Source organism: Carassius carassius, chromosome 15 (genome assembly GCF_963082965.1).
Source record: "Carassius carassius chromosome 15, fCarCar2.1, whole genome shotgun sequence".
Taxonomy (NCBI): Eukaryota; Metazoa; Chordata; class Actinopteri; order Cypriniformes; family Cyprinidae; genus Carassius; species Carassius carassius.
In genome coordinates this window covers 17,398,399-17,414,440 of record NC_081769.1, presented here as the reverse complement: position 1 = coordinate 17,414,440, position 16,042 = coordinate 17,398,399, and the positions used below count along the sequence as shown (strand labels likewise).

The following is a 16,042-nucleotide window of genomic DNA, read 5'->3' as shown; positions in this document are numbered from 1 at the left end:
ACACATCTGGACAAAAATGACTCATATGTCAGAATGCTGTTCATTGACTTCAGTTCAGCATTCAACACAATCATCCCTCAACAGCTCATTTACAAACTGATCCAACTGGGGCTCAACACTTCGCTGTGCAACTGGCTGCTGGACTTTCTGACTGGAAGACCTCAGGCAGTACGGCTCGGCAGCAACACATCCAGCACCATCACACTGAACACTGGGGCCCCCCAAGGATGTGTGCTGAGCCCCCTCCTCTTCACTCTGCTGACTAGGGCTGGGACAACGCGTCGAGGTCATCGATGACGTCGACGCAAAAATTACGTAGACGCAAAATATGCGCATCGATTCGTCGACCTGTTTTTATTTCTCTAAAAAACGTTTACAAAACGTTATGTGCGCTGAATATACGCGATGGCCGGATCAACATTCTGTCCAACGTTATATAACCAATCCAGGGGTTTTCCTGCATTGATCTTTTTTTTTTGGCGGCTGTCAAAGCCTTATTTGATCGGTGAGTGACAGTGACAGGGCGCGTACGAGAGAGAGCCCCGGCTGCGCGCACACTCACAGTCTTCAAACAACACGAGCGCTTCTTGCTCTCTCTCTCTTGTGCATATTAATCAAAATCATTAAACACGATAGAAAAAGGGCGAAACACCTACGTTTCACGCGCAGTTTCACTCACAGTCTTCAAACTACACGAGCGCTCTCTCTCTCTCTCTCTTCCCCCACCCCCCTCCCCTCGTGAATATTAACCAAAATCATTAGACACGATAGAAAAAGGGCGGAACGCCAAAGTTTCACGTGGAGCATTCGGAGATTTTTTTTCTCCATGACAGGCTGCTGGCTCCCACTGTTAATTTTTATTTTTTATTTTTTGGAAAAGCACTCTCTGTATTAGCTTAAAGCCCTAAAGTTTACATTGGTTACTGTATTCTTTAAATTGCTCTAAACAAGTATTTTGGGTGAACTTTTTTATTGAATGCTAGACATCAAGTTGTTGTTATTTTCATCTGAAAGAAGAACTTTTTTTCAGTAAGCTAGGCCCTATGTGTTCAGTAAGCTTGTTTCAGTAAGCTTTGTGTTTTCAAGGCTTCAAGGTTTTATTGAATGCTATCTCTATACAAGTGCAAAGTAATGCATTCTTAGTCAGTCTTTTATTTTGTAATTTACGAGCAATAAACATATATTGCAATGTTAAGGAATTCATGTTTTTTTTCATTCAGCTATGTAAATCAACATGTATAAATTGTTAGTAGTCAATTAATGGGGAGATAATCGAAATCGAATCGGCCCGGGAAAATTAATCGTTAGATTAATCGATGCACCGAAAAATAATCGCTAGATTAATCGTTTAAAAAATAATCGTTTATCCCAGCCCTACTGCTGACCCATGACTGCACACCTTCACACAACTCCAACCTTTTTATTAAGTTTGCAGATGACACAACTGTGGTGGGTCTAATTAGCAACAAAGATGAGACAAACTACAGGAGCGAGGTGAGCCGCCTGCCCGGGTGGTGCAGGGACAACAATCTCTCTCTGAACGTGGAGGACCTCTCCTGGACTGAAAGCACAGCAGCACTGGCCAAGAAATCAAATCAGCGTCTCTACTTCCTCCGCAAACTGAGGAGAGCCAGAGCCCCGCCCCCCATCATGTACACCTTCTATAGAGGCACCATCGAGAGCATCCTGTCGAGCTGCATCACTGTGTGGTATGGCGCCTGTAATGCGTCCTGCCGAAAGACTCTGCAACGCATAGTGAGAGCAGCTGAGAAGATCATTGGTGTCTCTCTCCCCTCCCTCCAGAACATTTATGGAACCCGTCTCACCCGCAAAGCCCTCTGCATCGCAGGTGATCCCACCCACCCATCACACAGCTTCTTCAGCTTGCTGCCATCAGGGAGGAGACTGCGGAGTCTCCAGGCCAGGACCAGCAGACTGAAGGACAGCTTCATCCACCATGCTGTCAGGAAGCTTAACTCACTCCCAAACTTGCCCCCCTCCCCTCTTCTGCCCCAGGCACCACTGAACTTTGAACCCCCCCCCCCCCCCCCCAGATCCCTCCCCCCCACTAATATACGTTGACAAGCACCAGTCACTTTGTGCAGCATTGGTCTGCTCACTACCTCATTCTCCATGGAACTGACATCATTCCACTACCTCATCAGTCAGTTAAATAAAATAACTGCTCTTGAGCCCTTTGCCACTTTAATCAGACTTAATAAGCTTTTGTTTTTGCACTAAATAATCTTTAATCTGCACTGTTGTTCACTTCATTGATTTGCACTCTATCTGCCTTTTGCCTTGCGCTGCTTTATTTAACTTTATTTTTAATTTTATTATATGTCTTTTTTAACATTCCCTTATTGTACAGTTGTATCTATTTTTTATATTTTGATCTAGATTTTTAGGCTTTAATGTTAATGTTATCTGTGTGCACCGGGGGTCTGAGAGTAACGCAGTTTCGATTCTCTGTATGTATGTACTGTACATGTGGAAGAATTGACAATAAAGCAGACTTGAACTTGAACTTGAACTTGAACTTCTGTGAAGAGAGAACTGAAGATGAACACTAACCCGAGCCACATAATGAACAAAAGATTGACTCGTTCTCAAATCAAGAACCAGTTGCATCGGTTTTCGGATTATCAGTAGTGATGGGAAGTTCGGTTCTTTTCTGCGAACCGGTTCTTTCGGACAGTTCGATTCAATAAACAGGTTGAAGAAAACGGTTCACCGGTTCTTTTGCGCTCGACGTAATGGCGTAATTTGTGATTATTGCCCTTGATTCAAGCCTTCGATTTGCATTAGCACAGAATCAGTTCGGTTCAGACTAGCTGTGTGTCATTCTGCTTCACGCTGAATCACACATGCGCAGTATCATCTGCTCCTCGGTTCTCGAATCAGACACTTCTGACAGAAACGGTTCTTGACTCGAGAACAAGTCAATCTTTTGTTCGTTATCTGGCTCGGCTCGGTGTTCATCTTCAGTTCTCTCTTCACAGCAGTTCAGAATTACTCCGGATATTGGTTTGTTTTAACTCAGAGGGAGTGTCAGCCACATTAAAAAAGTTAACAGCTTAAGTAATTTGTGGATTAATGCTTATTGGAGACGCGAACCATTTCAAACGATTCAGTTCGATTTGGTGAACTGGTTCAAGAAGATCTGGTTACTTTGAGTGATTCATTCGCGAATCGGATATCTCTACACTGCAATGTTTTGAACGGTCTCACAACAGACCCGGAAGAGAAGGCAATGCTGAATAAAGTCATAGTTTTTGCTATTTTTGGACCAAAATATATTTTCGATGCTTCAAAAAATTCTAACTGACCTTCTGATGTCAAATGGACTACTTTGATTATGTTTTTCTTACCTTTCTGGACATTATAATGTTCACACAGCTTCAATGGAGGGGCTGAGAGCACTCGGACTAAATCTAAAATATCTTAAACTGTGTTCCAAAGATAAACGGAGGTCTTACGGGTTTGGAACGACATGAGGGTGAGTTATTAATGACATAATTTAGATTTTTGTGTGAACTAACCCTTTAATAGTATAATTCATTAAAATTCTATCACCCTCGTGTCATTTAAAACCTTGGGCCAGTTGCATAAACTTAGCCTCTATGTTAAGACAGTGACTTAAGAACTAGTCTGACCAACTAGCAGTTAGCCAAGGGGTAATCAGTCTTTGTTTTGGATTTATGTCAACTTAAAAAAAATATGACCAGTATTAAAAAAAAATACTTTTTAGTCTTAACCTTTTATGCAACCGGCCCCTGTATGACTTTATTTCTGTGTCACAAAATATCAAATAATATTTTATGGTCCACAGAAGAAATGGTGTCATACAGATTTGTAACGACATGAGGGTGTGTGTTTTATTTATTTTTTTGAGGTGAAAAATCCCTTTAACATGCACTGAACCCAGTAATACTTTAAGTAGAAGTGAAGGCAGTGGGTTATTTTCTGGATTGGAGGTGAGATGGCTACTGGAGTCTGCTAGATCTATTGGCCTGCAAATCTCCACCCCTTCATTATTCTCCTTTGGTGGAGAGTGTGTGTTTTCATGGTGATGTATACAGTATTCAAGCAGCCTGATATTCAAGGAGGCTCATGAATGATGTAACAGGAGATGCTTGTCTCAGGCCCGTGTGGATGTGGCTGCAGGAATATATGAAATATAAATGGAAATGTGAACTTTTACATCAGCATAAATTTACATTAAAGCCATATGATTGGAGTACAATCATAATAAATCAATGAATGATCAATGAATAATAAATCAATGAATGTTTTCCTCTATAAAGGCTGGCAAATGAAATATTTTTTTCTGAGATATTAATCAGCATTCACATTAGTTAAACAGCAAGTAGTTTTACAGATACGGAGATAAAAGACATTTGAAGCCCCGCGGCTTATTTCTTTCATTTCATTCAAGTGGTAGGATGGATGTGTTGAAAAGGTGAACAGGCACACAGGCTGCTCTGCAGGCCTTGACTTATACCACCAATTAAATAATGTAATAAAATCTTGCATCCAGAATCTCATAATGTCTTGCTAGAAAACATTATCTAATAAGCTGTATTTAATATGACTTATGTAATGTTTCTAATAATCTTCATGTAATACTATATTATCTGCTTTTATGTCTCATCCTCTCTTCCTCTCACTCTCTTTTGGTGCTTTCGTTTTCTCTTTTTCACGGCAGCACAGGATGCTTTCTTATTCTCTTTTATTCCTTCCGCTCTTTTTCACCTTCTCTCTCTTTCTCTCTCTCCCTCCCTCTCTCTTTCTTAGTCGTCTGTTCCCTTAGCGACCGTTTCCAAGGCACCCACTCCCAAGGGCTGGGGGAGGGGACCTGTGATGTCATGCATGCATAACTATACACCTGAATTCTTTTGGTTTTAATCTTTGTGCAGGACTCTCTTTCAAAGCTTTAGTATTTCAGACCCTCTTGGCTCTTTATACACTTATGTTGTTGTATTTATTGCCTCTAGTTACATTCTGTACACAGACTGCAACATTATTATTTACCAGTGTGTTTGTGTCTGCTAGATACATGTAAATAAGGATTTACTCTGGTACATTATAATGCACAGAGATTCTGTGTCTTTGCCGAATCTGTTGAGATCTGATTCATATTAAACAGGTCATTTATCAGTGCGGACAATACAGTGTGTGTGTGTGTGTGTGTGTGTGTGCTCCTTTGCTTAACCTTGCCTCATCTTAGGCTGTAAGGTTTGTCCCCATGATGCAATCTGGCCTGACGTCTAAGTAACGTTTGCAATTATTTAGAAAAACATTTTTTTTCTTTAATTTATTACGAAAAGTAATTTTGAATACACTAAATGTAAACATCTATTTCTGGGATCATAATACCTGTGTCCACCATCCAATCTTCAAGCATTTAATTTACCTCAGGCAAGTCATCAATGTCCACAGTTTGTTTGCTAGAGAAATGAAGCCTAGAGAAGAGCATTTCGTGAAATGTTAGACTATATACTCATTATATTTTATTTTACCTGTTAGTGATGTCTTAATTATTTAATGTATGTTTTAATGAATCTGTTATGAACAGCCAATGTGAAAATTAATATATTTTAACAACAATAAAACCGTAAATGTATGATTTAGAAGCAAACCGTGACATCAAAACTGAGGTATGTACCGAACCGTCATGTTTCTGTACCGTTACACCCCTATATGCACGCACGCATGCATACACACACACACACACACACACACACACACACACACACACACACACACACATATATATATATATATGCTATTTAGATTGCAAAACAAAAACAGTATATGCATAGACAGAAAATAATAATAATCAGTTAGCTTTGTCGATTATTGCACTGCTTTTGTGCATTATTTCTGTATTATTAATTTTTAAACATCTGTTTTTCTAATGCATTTACAAAATATGTTCATGTTCATTTTGTTCTATAAGGCCTTACCCGAAATGCACTCTTTGTTGAAAACTTTGGTTTTAAAACTCAAGCTAAAGTGCACTAATACATGCTTTTTAGACAGTGTCGCATTACTAAGCAACAAATGAGTCAGAGGATGTAATGAATGTTGTGTTGTTACTGGTGTTAGCTGATGAGGGTCACGGTTACTAAGCAACGGCCAGCTCAGCCTGTAGATATGCATTCGGCTCCTAATGGGAGCGGAAAAGGGGAGTGTGTGTGTGTTGGGGGTCAAGATTGTCTGAAAGGGGATTAATATTTTGAGAAGGGGCAAGCAGTCGATCTGTCTACACTGCTTGTGTCTACACAGTTCACTTATTGTTAGTCCTCTTTGAAGCTTTTATCGTGGAGTTTCACGCATTTCTGAGGGCGAGAGGTGGTCTCGGCTACAAAGTACCCAACATGTATTCAAACCCAACTCACATGTTCAGTGTGTAAAAGTAAAACTGACTGCACCACTAGTTTTTTAGGGACCACCGGTGGCAGTGCTTGCCCACTTAGGCCAATAATCATTTTAGTTCATTTTGTAACTATACAGTTGGGGAAGTCATGGCCTAATGGTTAGAGAGTCAGATTCATAACACAAAGGTAGTGGGTTTGAATCTCATAACGACAGGGATTGTAGGTGGGCAGAGTGAATGTACAGCGCTCTCTCCACCTTCAATACCATGACTGAAGTGCCCCTGAGCAAAGGCACCACATTTTTAAACAATACATATAGTATTACAAATAGGTTTGATTTATTTTATTTCGTGCACTCCCTAGTAAAAGAGTAATACATTTATTTCATATTAAGTATACTGTAGTTCAGATCTATTGACATAATACTGATTTATCGCTTGAGACTTACTGATATAAAAATTATAGTTAAACTTTACTTAGAGTACTACTTGTGCACAATGCACAGTTCTTAATATTAAGCCTAATGTCACTATTGATGAAGTTTATATGATCTTTGAATAATATCGGTCTTAAAATACAAGATATTTAATGTGTACCTAAAGTATACTTGCAATAGTTCCAGTTTAGCATCAATCAAATATACTTCAGTATGTCTTTAGTTGGACTTCCGCACTACTTCCGCACAATTAAAGTGCATTAATATACAAAATTAGTTGTTAAAATTTAGCAGACCTTAAGTATACCACTTTAATATACTAAAAGTACAACTGCAGGGTATTTGTATTAAGTACATAAATATGTAAATGTATTTGTAGTATACTTAGAATTTAATCAATTTCAAATGTTTTTTAGTATATTAAATTTTTCACTATGACTGTCATTGCATTACGTATCTTACTCTTCTTCTCGTTTTCACTCTTGATTTCGTCCCTATCTCGTTCCCACCCTTTTGACCCTCTTTCCCCAAACGATTCCCTCTCTCTCTCCTTCTCTCTCTCTCTATTGATCGACACATAGTGAGCTCTGTTCTTCACTCTGCTGCCTCTCTTTAATCAATACAGATAATTGTCTGCTCTCTCTCTTTGCCAAATACTCGCTCTCTCTTACTCTCTCTCTATCAATGAACCCCCTAACCACCCTAAGTCTGGGATTCCCCCTGTCTTAATGACCAAAGGTAACCTGTTCTCTCTGTCTCTCTCTCTTTCCATCGATTGGCGTGGGAGCGATTGACTCACATGTGTAAACATGGTGTACGATTGTGCTGCGTCGAAGTCTCTTCAACTATTCCCATGTGGTTATTATAGAGACAAACTTTTCAGTGTTTGTCAGGTTAAAATCAAGTAATCAAATTCAAATTTGGAAGTCACTCACTACAAGAAGAGATATTGGTAGATATTAAAATTTTTTTTTGAGTAGCCACTCTGATCCTGCAGATAGAAATAAACATAATAATATTATATGAATCAGGACATGTTGCAGGCTAGATTTGAATCAGATTTTCCCACATGAGCACCAAGGCTCAAATTAATTTTATTGCAAATATAAAAATCTAAAACTTTAGAATTGTATGTATATATATATATATATAAACATGTATACACACATACATACATACGCCAGATTATTGTACCTTTTAAATTTCTCCATAAGGGAGTGATGTGCAGATGAGGAGATGTGAAGATAGATTTTTAAATTCCCCAAGGTCCAAGTTTGATTTCTGCCTGTCAAGCTTTTTCAGCTGGATAATAGAGAATTAAGATTTATAGTATACTGTGTGATTTTAGGGGGAAAAAAGCATTTTCTTCATGATGACAGTGTGGTTTTGTTTGGTTGAGGTGTTTGAGAGAGGGCAAGGACGGGTGAGTGGTAAGGTGAGATTCTTACCTTACCAAACTCTGATTTAAAAATGAGGAATTCTGTGAAGAGGGAGATTACAGGTGATACAGGCCTCATTCCAGAGTGTGACATCCCAGTGGGATCTGAACACATAGACACAGTGGAAAGGAATAGCCTTGGTGTTACACACAATTCACAGGATCAGTATTCATTCTCTGTTGTGAGTCTGTGTTTTTACTCTGTATGTGAATGTGTGAAGAACTATACAGTGCTGGACCCTACACATCTCCAATGATTTCAACCAACACATTTTCATGTGCTATTAAAAATATAGAAGATACGGAATAATAGTGGATTGAAAGAATAAGAGGAATGTAGCACTTCATATATATTTGTAGGCTATTGAAATATTGATATATTTTCTTGCTTTGTGTCTCTGTTGGCTCTTTCTTTATCAGATTATGTCTCCTCTCGCTTTCTCTCCTTCTTTCTCAGTCAAGCCTCACGGATAGAAACCTTGAATTTGAATTTCAGAGGCAAAGAAAGAGAAAGAGGGGGGTAGGGTGGGGTGGTGCTCTTAGGGAGCGGTCGTTGAGAAAGTGCCTCTAATGGGCGTCTGTGCACTCCCCCCTGCCTAGGGCCCCGATCGATACCGACTCAGAGCAATAAAGCTTTCCCCTGTCATCTCCACAGAATACAAAGCAGTATGGGGAGAGAGAGAGAGAAAGAGAGAGAAAGAGAGAGATAGGTGAAAAGCTGTTCCGCTAGCCAGACCGATTTCCTATACCCCAACCCATCTACCCCCATCTAACAGCAGTAGAGCCTCTACCCCCTCCTATTCCTTCTCTCCATCTCACAGTCCACCTCTCCTTTCCCCAAATGTAGCACGGGTCCCCTGTGCCAGCTCTGAGTAGGTTTTGATATCTCCTTGCAGTCGGGAGAAGAGAAATAAATAATGGCAGAAGAAACTCTTATTTTAGTTATTATCACAAACACAGAGACAAGGACGGATAGAGAGAGATGGCCAAGTGGGGCATAAAAAAGGAAAGGAAATTAAACAATAAAAGAGGTAAAAAAAAAGGCATCTGGAAATGGATGGACATACAAAGGGAGAGAGAAAGAGTGAGAGATGTAGTTTAGGAAGTGAAATGGGATGAGAAGAGAAGAGAACGAAGACAGGGAATGAAGTGATACAAAAAGGAGGGGGCAGAAAGCAAAGGAGAAGGGGATTATGGGAGAGAGAAAGATGGATGTTGTGATAAAGGTGGAGGGTGAGTGGGAATATTGATGAGTAGGAATGACAGACAAAATGAAGGGAAAAAACTGCGCGGGGAAAGGTGAAAGGCAGGTTAAAGGTCAAATTATTCCTGAAATTGTAAATCACTCACATTTAATCATAACTACAATACGGTAACTATTGGAAAAGATAGAAAGAGTTTCTGTGTGAGGACAGGGGAGATCAAATAAGGATGTGCAAAATGAAATATTAAAAATCAACTAGTGTATGAGCTGCCTGTTTGACCGGTTTGGTTTAGCTTCACCTTTTCTATCAAATATAAGATGGTTTCTTGTGTTTAAAAACAATTAGCACTACAGAATGTCTAATGAAACTTGACATGCATTAAGGCTAAAAAATCGAATGAAATATATAAGAAAAAACCTAGGTAAACTAGTAGCCTCTCTAGTTGACCATCATGACCCGTCCTTCATGTCAAACCAAACGGTTCCTCATGAAAGTGACAGTGTCGGTGTGAACATGTCCGTGTTTGTCCTCCATCAGCGAGCGCTTGTGCTTTTTCTGTGACAGCTCTAGAGTCGCTCCGTCATTACGCTGCTGTCAACCTAATAACATCTCTTCCTCATCTCTCAAAAACAACAGTTTCTATGTGTATGTGTGTCTCATCTCTTTTGTTGTACCCTCACCCTTTCCATCCTCCCCAATTCAATCCCTTATTTCTTCTTTTATTGGAAAAAGATGGGATGAATCCTTCATCTTCTCTCTTGTAATACTCTTCTGTTATTATTCTGCAGTAGGGCTGGGAGAGATAGCTAAAAATATTATAGACGTAATTTTCAGGCTTTTGACGTTATTTTGATATATATCTCGATTTTTATGTAATTGTTCTGAAATTGTGTGTTTTTATTAATCTGAAGAATAGTAGTTTTCACCAAGAAGTCACTGTAACCAATTACAATCAGAATATTTAATGTTTAAGGTTAAAAAGTTAAAATAATGAATGTTTTCCTCATGGTTTTTCACTAAATTATGTTTTCTATATACAATTATTGGTAACACTTTATTTTAAGGTGTCCTTGTTACATGTACTTACTATTATAATAATAATAAATGATCTCAAGTCAAGTCACCTTTATTTATATAGCACTTTTAACAATACATATTGTGTCAAAGCAGCTTTACAGTATCAAATTGGAAAATCGTGTCAAAATAGTGTGCAAAAGGACAATAGTAAACACTCAATTTTCAGTTATTATGCATAATTAAATGCACATAACCCTAAGCCAAAATCTGATTCTAACCCTAACCATATAGTAAGTACATGTGGTATTACATGTTAATTAATATTAATCAGTACTTAAGGACAACTTAAAATAAAGTGTAACACAATTATAAATATTATCTATTTTATTTTATTAGATTATATATTTTTTTAAATATTATGAATAAAAAAATTATATTTAATTCATATTTAATCAATTAATAAAGATAAAAACATTAATAATAAATAAATTCTAAATATAAAATTTGTAGTGAATGTAAGGCATAACAAAAATTACACAAATTAATCAGTTTTGAATGAAGCATCATAGGTTTATTGAAACCAATGATAAAGTTTAAACCAGTATACCAAAAATACAACTAAATCAGTTCAGACGGTCCTTTATAGCGACCAAGAGCATTAAATTGGTGGTACTTTTTCAGCTTACACACATTTCTTTCTACTTTCTAGTCTTATCTTCCGAGTTTTTTTTTTTTCATTTATTTTCTCATCTCTCTTCATCTCCCTGTCCTTTTCTTTCCCTGTGAGATTTTACTATCAATTCTCCCACTGTGCACTTCTTTTTCAAGTGGCCTGACTCTCTCCTGCATCCACATTCTTTCCCGTTCTGCCGTATGAATTCCTCTCAGATCCCCTTATTTCCCCCTCTACCTTTCTGCACAGTAATAATGCTACTGATAGAAAGAGGCCCAAGTGTGTGTGTGCATGTGTGTGTGTGTGTGTGTGTGTGTGTGTGTGTGTGTGTGCGATTATTGTCGTGTCGGGAGTCAGAGGAATCGATCGATGCAGAAATATGAGGGTCTGTGTCAAAAAAAATAACAACCACCTATTCCCCAGACACACACGCTTTCTCACACACAGCTGCGTTCACACACACCTCTACACGCCGAAATATTAAACATGCACATGTTCGTTCAGGAGAAACGATACACAGCCCTCACATTACAGGAAAAACGCTCCATTTCAGATAGGAAACTTATCAGCACAAGAGCTGCTCTCCGTTTACCATTTCACTGTCTGTCACAGGGGTAAAAACATACACATAAGCGCAGACAAACACACACACACACACACACACACACAAGAGACCTTTCACTGCTGTTGCCTGGCAACGTAGGCCAGTGACCAATCACAGTGCAGAGCAGTGTCCAGTGATGTCACAGCTCTGCTGTCCAGCAGGGAAGAAAGAGAAAGAAATGTCTGGAAACAATTTAAAAAGAGTATTTTCATCGCTACGTTACGGGACGTGCTGATAGTTGAACAACTGGAGGAGCGAGTGGGAAGCGGAGAGAATGGACAGTTGTGTTTATGGAGGTGAAGAGGTGGACGCCTCAGTCTGGAATGAAGAACGGAAAGTAACTTTATCAGCATTAAAGACTAAGACACAGTTGTGTTGGGTCAAACGTGATTGCATCTGCAGCGTGAAGAGCGTTCGCTGTGAGAAATAGTTAGTATCTAATCATTCAAACCCATACACACGCATACGGCTCTGAGCTGTGACAGCTGCAAGATTGATGGCTCTCTTGAGGCCTGTAGCTCACGCTCTTAAACGGACAGCTGATCAGATAAACATGGAGAGAAGGAGAGAGAGGAACGAACGGATCAAGAAACATACTCGATTTTAAAGATGAAAGAGGCATGTGTGCTGGTGGATCACGAGATGTTCCTGCTTGTTCCACGAATGCATGAGGCTGCAGGTCATCACTCAAGCTAAAAACGTTGTTTGCAATTATTACGAGGAAGCCCTGGAAATGGACATCATGAGATGAGGGGCCGGCCAAATGGTCTGAGACCCCCGTGACATATGCAGACGTGTCTGTGCTGTGTGACCTCTGGGGTCATGAACTTTAACCCCAGCAGCCGCACAGCATACAGACAGGCTGTCGATGACCGTGAACCTGACGCTCTGCTGTTTTTGTGTGATACAATACATATACAGGTGCTCAAACTCTGCAGTATAACAAACGTCTGATGTTATAGTAAGATCTTAATCTAACAATAAATCAATGAACAAACAGGGTCTTGCATGGACTTGAGTGACTATTTTAGGAGTTTAGAAAGGGGCAAACAGATTAGGAACTAAAGCATCCGATCTGAGTGTAGGACTATACATGAAGAAAATACGAGGAAATAGATAGAACTGTAACTAAATTAAGCTCTCAGCTGTCTTTTGTTTGCTTGTGTCTGTTGTACAGATTAATGCAGACTATAAACTAGACATGTTATTTTGACATTTATATTATGGTAATATGACCAGTGTAGTTGAAATGGAGCTCTCAGAGATTTATCAGAAACTCTTCCTAACGTCCATTAGAAGTGGAGCGATGGCGCCTCCTCGTGTTAAACATACAGTACTGCAGTCTCTTAAATCACCCATACATCCTGAACTTCGACTTCACCTTGACTGTGAATCATTGTAGCGGGCTGAGCCTGTGTCTAACATTTTCCGAAGTAGCTAACCCATTATTAAACATTTTTTTCTATATTTGTAAATCTCGTTCTTGCTGCTGAAATTCTCAAATCTCTGCTGTAGCACTTGAATCTCTCTTTTCCGACCATTGAGACAAAACTAAACAGCAAACTAACAGTGATGAATCTTTAGGCATCTGCTAAAAAAAAATAAAATAAATAATAATCAAAAATTTCATATGGAATGTTTTTACATCACCCCATCAACATTATCTTCACTCAACACCCTAAAACTAAAACATAAATCTATAATATACTGTGTGCATATGTATGCTAAAAATCTTCCTTTTATAGGAAGGAATTTTTTGTTTTACATGGTATAAAGATAATTTTATTAACCGTAATATTTTTATATTAAAATGTATTTATTTAATAGTCAGAATATTGTGATTAAATTGTCTTGAATCCCTTAATATTTATGAAGATGCAATTACTGGTGGAAAACTATATTACAACATATAGCATCGTTCAAATGTCACTGTTTCTAAAGGTTGATGATACATAGGGCAACATTTTGAGCAATTTTGCTGATCAACTTTTTTTAAACAGTGTTGTTTGGGCACTTTCACATTGAGAATGGATAACAGATTTCTATCTGGATCGGCCGTGAGCCCTGTGTGTCACCTGGTTGCCCTTTGATGCCCTGTGTATCATCAGCCTAAAGCCCTGATCACACCAAGAACGAGAACTATAAAGATAACAATATATATATATATATATATATATATATATATATATTATTATTATTATTTTGTGTGTGTGTGTGTGGTTTAAATTGAAGCAAACAGAGGAAAGTAGCCAATAAGGATATTCAACACAAAAGCATCCCAGGATGCAGCTCTGTTCTGTTGATTTATAGCATTTAATATCTTTACAATTTTGAACTATGTGTAAAATAATACTAATAAAATAACATAATAACATCAATTTGGTCTGTCTGCGGTGTTCTCTGTCGTGGAACATGCAGTTTGAACAGTTTCCCTGTTTCCTGCTTCAGAGTTTTACATCACAACACATACGACTTGTTTTGCTTTCTCTGCTTTGTTTTGGGCTCCAACAGGGTGATTCATGCCCCAGTGTGGACGTGTGAGGTTGGAAAAAAAGTCGTGTGAGCAAGCGTCCTCATTCTGTATTTTCTGATGGAGGCTTGTGTTGATGTACAGTAGAGATACGGCGTGAGATGGGTGTGCGAGAGAGGACTCGTGAGCGACTCTTTCCAGCAACCCCAGCACTTTCCAGCGGCACAACTCTCCCCCTCTTTTCACCTCTATCACACCATCTGCTTATTCTTTCATCTCTCGCTCCTCTCTGCTGCCTTCCCACTCTCAACCTCTTTCATCCTCTGTCTCTTTTTACTGACCCCACTCTTCAGCCCACCGATCGACAGGGCTTCACTTCCTCCTCTGTACGCGCACCGTTCCTGCTCGTCTTCCTCAGCATTTCCTCTTCCAAACACGCAGAAATTTGCTCAGTCAAACGACCTGTGACATACTTATGTGTGTAAAATGCAGTCAACGTTGCGTTCTTGTAAATGTGCATTGTCTACCCTGACCCGCTCCTTTCTTGCTCTCTTGGGGTCAGGAAGTGGGCAAGAGGGGGCGGAGGAGTGGGTGAATATAGCGTAGAGAGGAGGTGACGGAGGGAGGAGAGAAGGAGGAGTGGAGAGTTCACCCCCCACTTGTTATCAGTTTGTTCCTCCTTCTTGGCCACACACTGACAGTCAAAGAGACGTGGAGAGAGTGAGACAGAGAAAGAGTGTATTCATGTGTGTGAGAGGAAGAGGACCTCACTGAACAACTGTACACATATTCATCAACATGACAAAGACCGGTCCTGTTGCATCCATGGACTATTCCCATATGTGGTTGCCAGGTATGTGTCTGGAGCACCTGGGGTGGTTGCCAGGTTGGTCTCTCTTTTTTTTGTTTTATTGGTAGATTTCTTTAGAAATGTAGGGTTGTTTGAAGTCACTGGACCAAGAAGGTTAGTGTAGAGAAACTGAAAGAAAGAGCTATGCAAAGTTACAGAAAGACTGAAATTCCAAAATATGCGTCATGAATTTCGGAGTGTTTATTTTCTATAGAGCGATTTGTTTATGATGCTTTGCAGGAGAATTCAGATTTCCGTGATTGCTTTTTTATTTATTTAATAAAAAAATGAAATAATACAAATAATCATTAAATATTCTAAATATTTTATTTGTTTAAATACATTTTAGAGCCGTTATGAATGCTTTTTTTAAATATGTGCCCAGATTCATGCTGTTCACGTAGTCAGGTGATGATTGTGCGTTGCAGCTTTTTCACATTTACATTTATTCAAGCATCTTACAGATGGAATATGACAAGCGATACATCTTATGAATCATCTTTTCAGGTGCCACCAAAGTTTTGGGTTAAAATCTGGGCCATTGTAGGACATGTTCTCAGAGTTTAAGATCATTGTCCTGCTGAAGTTCAGCTCAGGAGACAGAGAGATATTTTCTTGCAGTATTTCCTTGTGTTTTGCAGCATCTATTTTTCCATGCACTTTGATAAGACGCACATCAGTCTCTGCTGATGAAAAACAAATCCACAGCATAACGCTTCAAACACCTTCTTCACCATAAGGAAGTTGATGTTTGAAGTGTGGCCAGTATTACATTTGCACAACATATATACATTTTCACAAGTTTTGACCACAATTCGTTTTACACATCTTAGGAATATATATATTTTTTGGGGGCAGACCAAGTTTGTTATTATTATTCATGACTGTTTTGGAGTAGTGACTTAATTCTTGCATTCTCAGCTACTGACCTCTGTGGCTTTTCTCACTAGACTCTTGCTGCCACAG

The 16,042-nt window shown here is 39.0% G+C and overlaps 1 protein-coding gene across 8 annotated transcripts in view; it reads left to right on the top strand.

Moving 5' to 3' along the window:
- LOC132158300 (POU domain, class 2, transcription factor 2-like) overlaps nucleotides 1-16,042 on the top strand; it is a 41,901-nt gene that overhangs the window by 11,148 nt on the left and 14,711 nt on the right. For 2 of the 8 annotated variants that reach the window (XM_059567656.1, XM_059567654.1), the window contains exon 1: nucleotides 14,490-15,079. The exons of 5 other annotated variants lie outside the window; for them this stretch is intronic. In XM_059567656.1, the coding sequence (XP_059423639.1) occupies nucleotides 15,025-15,079 (55 nt within the window). In that variant the 5' untranslated portion in view covers nucleotides 14,490-15,024. Of the gene's footprint in view, nucleotides 1-14,489; nucleotides 15,113-16,042 lie in introns of those variants that run through there. One more of the 8 variants, XM_059567651.1, reaches the window with a different exon arrangement.